The sequence below is a fragment of the Cajanus cajan genome, chromosome 9 (assembly GCF_000230855.2).
Source record: "Cajanus cajan strain Asha chromosome 9, NIPB_CcT2T_4, whole genome shotgun sequence".
NCBI lineage: Eukaryota > Viridiplantae > Streptophyta > Magnoliopsida > Fabales > Fabaceae > Cajanus > Cajanus cajan.
Window position 1 is genome coordinate 48,545,731 of NC_138525.1, and position 9,247 is coordinate 48,554,977.

The 9,247-nt window shown below is 32.3% G+C and overlaps 1 protein-coding gene across 1 annotated transcript; it reads right to left on the reverse strand.

Annotated features, from left to right (window-relative positions):
* Positions 1-761: 761 nt before the first annotated feature.
* FAP2 (Chalcone-flavanone isomerase family protein) lies at positions 762-7,362 on the reverse strand. The gene is made up of 10 exons (XM_020368333.3): positions 6,642-7,362; positions 5,757-5,979; positions 3,469-3,544; positions 3,201-3,303; positions 2,446-2,514; positions 1,872-1,908; positions 1,703-1,777; positions 1,565-1,616; positions 1,380-1,424; positions 762-1,264 (listed from the first exon to the last, which is right to left on the reverse strand). Exons 1-10 carry the CDS (start codon positions 7,106-7,108, stop codon positions 1,167-1,169), a joined length of 1,245 nt encoding a protein of 414 aa, XP_020223922.1. The 5' UTR covers positions 7,109-7,362; the 3' UTR covers positions 762-1,166.
* Positions 7,363-9,247: the final 1,885 nt, after the last annotated feature.

The window sequence follows — 9,247 nt, forward strand, 5'->3', positions numbered from 1 at the left end:
AGGTTTAGGCCTTAGGGTTAAGTGAGTTATTTTCTTCTTTGCTTTATAGATCTATACTTCATTAACCAAGTTTAAATAATTGTTTAATTTTTCTCCCAACTGAAAAATGACATCATTTGGTATTTCCTGCTTGACAGATTTGCCGTTTAACTTGCAGGGACTAATGTGATAAACAGTTTTAGTAAGCTAACGGAACTAAAATGAATTTTTATGAGTTAGGAATTTTTAATTTAAATCTTACAAAGTCCGAGAATGGTGATTTACTCCACCTAACAAATCTAGTTGATATGAAAACAACGAATTTTGAGATGAAAATTTTACTGATGCAAGGGAAATTACATACCTTGTCAGCCGTAGAAATTTCCCCTACCTTGTTCGCTTCGGGAACCATCTCAGGTAATTACCTAAATGGTCATGTACACTTTGCATAAGAATGATCGAGGGATCTCAATGACCTAGCCGTTGCACCGTAACAATATTGCAAGAGAAATATTACCGCATAAATTCAACCTTGTATTACGCATTCCAATGATCGAAATTAAAGCGATCTCATACAGAAATGCTGCAAAGTCAAAAGAATATAATGGATACTCTGTATAGCTTTTCCCGATTGTATAAAGCTAGTTGAATGCATTACTATACTGAATATAAAGGTAGCATATACTTATTTGCTTGAGCAAACAGGCACAAACATTTTTATCTGCATTTTTTTTTCCTTTCATTATTTAAAATATAAGTATACATCTAACAAGAGGGATACGGACATTAAGAAGATGAATATAATGATATAAAAAATAAGAATTCCAATTTTCTGTAACTCCTTTTCACGGATTCGACTTCTATATATATAAAGTGGTAATCTCAATTGCAATTCCCTGTCCAGGCCAGTGATTGAATATCGATCTTTGGTTAAGGAACACAAATGAGTGACAAACCACTTGTACTATCGTACTTTGCTCTATGACATTTCAATTTAAGGTATCCTAAAGACTTCTATGATTCAAAAGGCAAACCGTGAAAAGTAATGCCTGCATATGATTTTGAATGCAGGTTTAAATCAATTTCACGAAACCAATGATTCTACTATAAGTTAGGGTATATGCCATGCCACCCGTGTCCAATTGTCCATTTTAAAAGTAGGACAACTGGATAGAAAATGAATCAGTTTAGCACCTCCTAATAATATTCGCAACGTTCATGCCGATGTCTTTTTTAGTTTGTTCGCACACGGGGAGATCTCCAATGTACATGTCAAAGAAAGCCCCTGCAAGTTAAAACTTTAGGTCATGAGTTCAGTTTCATACTCTAGAGTCTAGACAAAACAAATACAGAAACTCGAGTAGGTGCAATGCAAGCACATATGTTTGAACATGACTTACGACACAAATCTTTGCTGTGGACACTTCCTATCTGATTGCCACTAACTGTACAGGTAAAACGAAAACTCAGTTCAAACATCAGAGAGAAGACAGACAAAAAGAATGAGTTTAATCCCGTCTACCCCAAGGCAAACAGCATAAACATGGTATCAAAGGTCTAATGCGTGTTGACAAATATTACTCACTATTAGTGATCAGACGTCCATCAACTGTTCGTTTGAACTCAATTACTGTACCCTGCAACATTGCAATACATCTAATGTAACTCTGACACCATTAATGATTTTAGTATAGCATAAAAAAAACATTGATAAATTATTTACCAAAGGTATGGAGATATTCTCCGTGAAGAATGAACCAAATGTCCTTAGGCAATCAAAGTCCGTGGATGGATTTGTCTGACCAAATTTGAGGTTCACGGATGTTAGAAATAAAATTAGAACTAATTCAATGTAGAAGTACCAAAAAATCATTTTCAAGGAGGCAGAGTACCTTTACTAATCTAGCTCGTAGTGATTTTTCAAAAGCACTGCAACCAAGAATACCAAAATAAAACAAAATCAGTTGCCTGTTGCTTTGCCATTATAATTTTATAATTATAATCAGTTATATGCCTAATATCTTTATTAGAGGCAGCACCAGCAAGACTGCATTAGATGAGCATCAGACCGGCTCTTTTATAAATTTCATCCAATTGTTCCAAAAATCACTCAAAAATCTAAATCATGTTCTAATTCAAACAAAGTTCAGCAAAATCTTGGTGGGATAAATAAAAACTTCTCAATATTAGTACATCCAGATTTGTAAAATCGCAAGATGCAAAACTGAGCACAATTATTTTGACTTAAGAAACATGCTAAAATATTGTTTGAAGACAAAACAGCACGTAAGACTAACTATATTTTAACAGGAAAAAAAATAAAGTTTATCAGACACAAAAGGAATAAAGAACAAGTAGGAGAGGATAAGATATCTTCTAAAAGAATTAAACGAATGCCAAATCAAATTGTTAAAAAATATATAATTTAAAAATTGCACAACTTAAAAAAATAAAATTATTACTTACTCTTTCACGCTGTTAATTTTCATACCCCTGCAATTTACAACAAGCCTGACAGTCATATTGATATCCTCCCTGCAATGGTAGAAAGCACAACAATTCCATCAAAATTAAGATTAAATACCATAAACATCAAATCAATCAAACTGCTTATTTAAGTTTGAAAAGCTCAGAAGTAAATAATATTTATCCAAATCCAGCTGGAGGATATCCAATTGATTAACTCGACTTAGACTTTTATATCTATACCATATAATATATATATATATATATATATATATATATATATATATATATATATATCATATCATATCATATCATATCATATCATATCGTCATTATCATTATCATTATATTATTATATATATAAAAGGAATACCTTTTTTATTAACTACTTTTTTGGTCTCCAATTTTTCTGGAAAATTATACTCTTGATTAATAATTTTACACATAACAATTACCTCTCAACTGAACCTACGCACTTCACTCTTAAAAAACTGCTCCACTGGAGTGGGTGACTACTTATATATAAATAAACCACCCACTATTATTTAACCTCTATTATTTCTATTTTTATTTTTTAAACAAAATACATAAATGCACAAAGTACCTCTTCCACCCTTAATTACTTATAATGTTCCGTAGAACTCCACCAACTTTCACATGTACTTTATAATAATCAATGTGATTAATTGTCATCACCAATACCAGAAATCTTTCCCTCAAAATTTTACAGATTTATTAAAAAAAGTGTTTGAGACCTGAGAAGATCCTTGTAGAAGTCATCACGGTTATTCAGTTCATCGGCAGAAATTGATGCGTATTTTGGCCCCAATTTCTCACAGAGAGAGAATGGATGAACATCTGTTAAAGATCAATAAATTGTTAATAATGATTCTATATGGGCATCTGAAAAAGGAGTGACTCGATAAATGGGCACTTTTGCTAATAGTATTACACAAGAAGCATCAACAACGATTCTTGCTCTCTTCCAAAAGAGAAAATAATTCAGTAAACAAGAAAACTTACAAAATCCAAAAGCATAGACCTTCAGTGACTTGATTTTAACAATTGTCATGGTTCGGGATCCTGTTCCAACCAGGACCTGAAGCAGATTTAATTAATCAGTTTATGTAAAAACATAAGGTAAATATGGCATCTCAAACAAATCATGAGGTAATATAGGCTCATAAATTCAATTCAAAGGGAATCGGAAAGTGGAAACTAATACAAGTTACCAGATCACACAACTGATGATTCATGGATCACTACAAATAATGCAAGGAATTAAGAAATAATTTTACACTTCTCATGCACCCAATTACCTGTCCCATCCATAAGTCACCACATATGGTTCGTGGTTGAGTTTGACTAACTGGAAATTAGTTGGTTGGTAGCCAGTTATTACCATAATAATAAGTCGTAAGCTAAATTTCAGTTTCTTCTCACAATTCTCTCTCTCAGCAACCATGTTTTCCAACATGGAAGTATAGCGGTGTCATCTTCATCATTTTCTTTTCTACTTTCTACATTTTTTATTTCCTCAAAATATGTATCCAAATTTTCCCTTCATTTTCCCTCAGACTCTTCCATCAAATCAATTTTAATAATTCTCAAAATTCTAGTTCAATTTTTATCCTTTTTTCTGAATCATTAATTGCTTTTGGGATTGTTTAGCATCACAATATGATCTGATTGGTGTCCCACGGAGTCCAAATGTCAACTGATTGGTGACCAGTGATAACTCTAACAATAACCCTAGTGTGAAACTCATTTCAAATTAAAACTCAGTTCTTTTTCACTTACGTTAATTCTAGCATGATTCATTTTGCTTGGGAAGTAAACCATTGAGATACAGGAATACCCTAAAGAAAGGTCTAAGACTTTTTGAAGTTATGAACTTCAATTAATACAAAAAAAATCACCATTAAATTTTAGATTTTCTCTCTGGTTAACCAATTCCGATTACAGCATAAATAGTTGTATTTTGCAGTTAGTGTTTTTTGTTTTATTAATATATATATATATATATATATATATATATATATATATATATATGTATGTATATATGTATGTATTGTTCATCCAAAGTTGCAATGCTAGAAACACATCCTCCAGCTGGGAGGTACTATCACATGGCTCGTTGGTTGAGTTTGGTTAGTTAGATGATGGTGATTAAGTTAAATGATTAGTTATTTCTCTACTTGAATATAGGTCACTTTGTGCCCTCCATCGTAAACACTTTCCTCCTTCATTGAATTTTATTTTCTTCTCTCATCTTTCTTCCCTGAATTTTTCTCCTATCCACCACTTATCCAGTACTGCTAGCTATTTCTACAAGAATTTACAAAATGAGTGCCTCTACACAATTCAAAGATGCTTCAACACAATTACATTCACGCAAGAAGCACTGACACACAAAAGAACCTTGACAATGAAGGTGCATAAGGTGTTGGACAATGCCTCTAGAATTTCTCCAGGAAATGTGCTATCATGTGGGATGGAAGACTTTTTAGGAGAGGAGCAACTCCACTAAGTCTTTAGCATCTTTATAAGTGGTCCTTGTTGGGTGTCGGGTATATGTACCCTTAGGCTTGAAAAATAAGAGAAGAATAATTTTATCCAAACTTAATGCCCCTATACTTAGCAAAGGACTTGCATTTGCATCTTGCAAATACAACTCCCAACCATGCCAGGTTAAGAAGCCTAAACAAATAGACTTGGAAGGCACCACCTTGGCCATTATAATCCTCTTATATATACATACCCCTTCTAAACTGTAAACACACACTTAACAACCCAACACCAAGAAGAAAGCCATGGCCACTTTGGACCCTGTCCCTCAAACCTTTATTTAAATCTTCTACTTTCTTCATGTCATTCCCTCTTATAAGTATTTTCAGGAACAACCTTCCACAAAACATTGGAATCTTCGGTTCTTCACTACAAAAATTTGGTGCTCATTACTATTCCATAGACATGGATCTTCAAATTTTAGGCTCCTAAGCTATCCTACCAAACATTTCCATTGGTTGCCTCAACTGTTCTTTCTACCACCCAGTAGAAACTATATTCTCTATATATGTGTACATCTTCTTGCTCCATGGTAACTCACGCCAGCAAACTAGTTAGCTAAATTTCTAATCAACTATGTATTTGACAACAAGCTTTAACTACATGACATCAATAATGCGAAGAATCTGGCAACAGAATCTTAAATAAAACTTAAAAACAGTTGCATGGAGCACAGGAATCAAGCATACAAAGAGCAGAAGGCCAAATAAAACAGAAAATAATTTTGCAAACAGAATATTAACCTCAAAGTTGAATCCGTAACTTTTCTCCCCAGCAAATATATTGTCTAGAACCAAAGGAAATTCAATGCCAGTTTTAGGCTCCACCGCAGGTTTTGTCTGGCTCAACTCGATAAACGATAGGAACGGACATCCTTGGCCTTCAACCTCCTTAGACATTTGGTCAATGGCTCCATACATTTTCACATCAGGATTCTGCAACGGGCTACCTAGTACATTTGATGACCTATATGTAAAATTAATAATAATAAAAAAAATTACTTAAATGTCCCAAAATCAGAAAATGACATAAAAACCAAATCAAGGCTTAAATTGGTGAAAAAAGACAAAATGTAAGGGAATGCAAATGGAATGTCACCCCACCAATTACCATGTTTCAAAATTCTCAAAGTTGAAAGGAACACAATGGAACATGATAGACTCTTTTACTTTCCATTCCTCCAACACTCTTATTTTTCTCTCCCCATTTTAGGGATATGCATATATTATTTTTTGTATAAACTATAGACATCCACCATTAGAGACAATCTTGTTCAAGCCGAGTAAAACATTATAGATAACAAAACTCTCCATCTGAATAATTAATACAACTGCTCGAACTCAACACCAATGATATATTACTTGAGTTTAATTTTCATGCACAATCACCATCATCAAGACATCAACTAATCAGAAATCATTGAGGAATAACTTTTAATGCAATTACTCTAAAAGTTATCAAGCTTCCAACAATGTGTGATTGGATTCGCGTCAGTGCATCCTAGTTAGTTTCTAATTTTACTCCATTATATTCTATTCAATTCAACCGACCTTTCTCATCATTAGACATAAAAAAATATCCCAAAAAACTCAATGAAATCAACATCTTAGTTTCCAAGTGCGACATACAAGTTTTGAAACGGCGGCACCAACGCAGCAGCGAGCGACAGAACGGGAAACGACTTAAACCTCTCGACCTCTCTCCAAATCACCCGCACCGCCAAACTCGAAATCTTCCCCAACCGCAGAGGCGAACGCGACTTCCTCTTCGGCCCTACCGGAAACCCGAACACGCGCACATTCGACGACACAGCCTTAAGCTGCACGGTACCAAACGAAGTAGTAGGAGGAGGAGGAGAACCGCGCAAGGAGCGCGCGACATTGGAACCGGACGCGCGCGAGAGCCACATGAGCAACGCGCCGGCGAATCGCGACACGTGTCCGAACGCCTCCTCGAGCGCGAAGCTTCTGGAATTGTCCAGGAGCGAATGCAGGAAGTGCGAGCCGGCGAAAGTGCGGTGCACGAAGGGATCCAAATAGGAGAAGGCGTCGGGATCGGAATACAGCGACGGTAGCCAAATCCAATCGTTACTCATCACGCGATCGGTGGTTTTTCCTTTGTTTCAGCTTCGAGCGAAAGGAAAACGAGGGAATGAGAAAGCGGAAGGGAGAAGAAGAGAACGAGTAAGGTCTTGTTTGGTTTCGGGTCCAAGGATTTATTGCGATGCGATTGGGCTTTTGGCGTTGTCGTTGCGATGGAAAGGTGAGAATTGAGAAAGAAAGGAAAAGGGAATTGGAGAATATGCTTTGGAGTTTGGACAGGGAAATAGAAGAAGTCAAGGGGGATTCAAAGCAATACTTTGTGGGCAAATTTGGAAAACTGGAAAAGTGGAAAAGTGTTTTGGGTCGCGCCGCCTGCGTTTTAGTGTTCAGGAGGTTGAATGACCCCACCGTTTTGGGCTATGAGAACGCGTGAATGACGTTTATGACCTTTGGAATCTTTTTCAATCACGTGAAGTGAATGGTCTATTAACGGCGTCGGTTGAGGTCGGTTGGTACTTGCTTCTTTCTAGATACTTTCTGGAAATACTTATTGTGCTTTTTTTTTTCTTTAATTAGACAGATGTGACTTATATCTAATTTCTGTTTTGAAAATTTTAAATTGGGAGAGAATAATTATAAGTGGGTTTACTTGAACAAAATAGGTGATCCATTAGGAAATTTTTTTATAAGATTGATAAATAATGTTTTCTATAGTAAAAATAGATGATACCAACCCATTATATATATCATTCATGTAAGAATAGATCATAGTAATTTATAACTATATTATTTATTAGATTTGAATGATATGATAAAATCAACAATTTAAATTAAATTAATTTTGTTTGTTTTTAATAATCAAATCAAATTTGAATAAAATCAAGTAAATCTATAATATTATATTCATGTAATTATATAATTTATTACCATATTTATATTCATTAGTGTGTTCGTTGGTTTGGATGATATGATAAAATTAATAATTTAAATTAAATTAATTAAATTTGTTTGATTTTTTCTTAATTGAATTAAATTTGAACAAAATCAAATAAATCTTATTTTAATTTATTCAGATCACATATTTGTATTTTACAGATTTAATGATTTGAGAATCAAAATAATTAAAATTATTATTATTATTATTTTAATTATTATAATTAATATCTTAATATTATTTTATAATATTACGATTTTATTAATAATACTATACTACACTAACAATTTGACCGAATTGCAATAGTTCTTTTATAATATTAATATATTTTATAATATTATTATTTTATTAATTATTCAACACTTAATTTAAAATATTAAAATACTTTAATTTCAAATATTAGAGTGTTATATTATACTTTGTTTAACTATTTTAATTTCATATTTTTTACATTACTTTTTTTTGCTTATACTTGAATGTTATTTACACTCTTTTAATAATAAAATTTTATTAAGTCTTAGGATGAAATAATGTATATATTATGTTTTAAAAAATAAAATATTTTTTCAAGAAGATCGATTAATCCAAACTAAATTTTGGTTTTGTTTAAATCAATTTTTTTTTTTTTTTACAAATCCAATTCAAACCAAACTAATCAAAACCTTAAATCCTAAATCTTAAACATTACATTAATATATTTGTTGGTATTTAGAAAAATATAACATTTTCTTATAACAGTTGAAACCTAAAACCTTTCATATACTATTCTAACCCCACCACTAAACATGCTAATAGTTCTTATACATTTAATTTAAATGTACTAGTTAAAAGATTAAGATGATGAACATCCTTTTTTTATATATATATATAATAAATTAGAATGTACTGATTAAAAGGAAGTAAAAAAAAGACTAAGATGATAAGCACATTTTTAGAAGAAAAAAAATCACTCTGAACCTTGTTCATATGCCAATTAATATTTTTTTCAAGTTAAGACTAGTAATTAATAAATAGATAAAAGATAATAATTTTACAAAATTTCATTCATTTTCTATGTTGTAAACAATGCAATACCAATAATAATTTTATAAATGAAAAACAATAATTAATATTATATTAAAAATTAAAATAATACTTATTTGGAAACTTATATTTTTCTCTTATACAACGAAAGAAGTTATAAAAGTATGAAGCGAATACTTATTTGGATTCCATAACATACCCCTAAAAAAGGAAGAAAAAAAATTGCATTTTAAGA

What these genes read in the sequence shown, in the direction of transcription:
- FAP2 (XM_020368333.3), bottom strand. Translation starts at nt 7,108, where the DNA reads ATGAGTAACGATTGGATTTGGCTACCGTCGCTGTATTCCGATCCCGAC. An exon ending in TACGAGCTAGATTAGTAAAG is followed by an intron (nt 1,778 to 1,871) that starts GTACTCTGCCTC and finishes AAATTTGGTCAG; the next exon opens with ACAAATCCATCCACGGACTT. An exon ending in TGGACGTCTGATCACTAATA is followed by an intron (nt 1,425 to 1,564) that starts GTGAGTAATATT and finishes TTACCTGTACAG; the next exon opens with TTAGTGGCAATCAGATAGGA.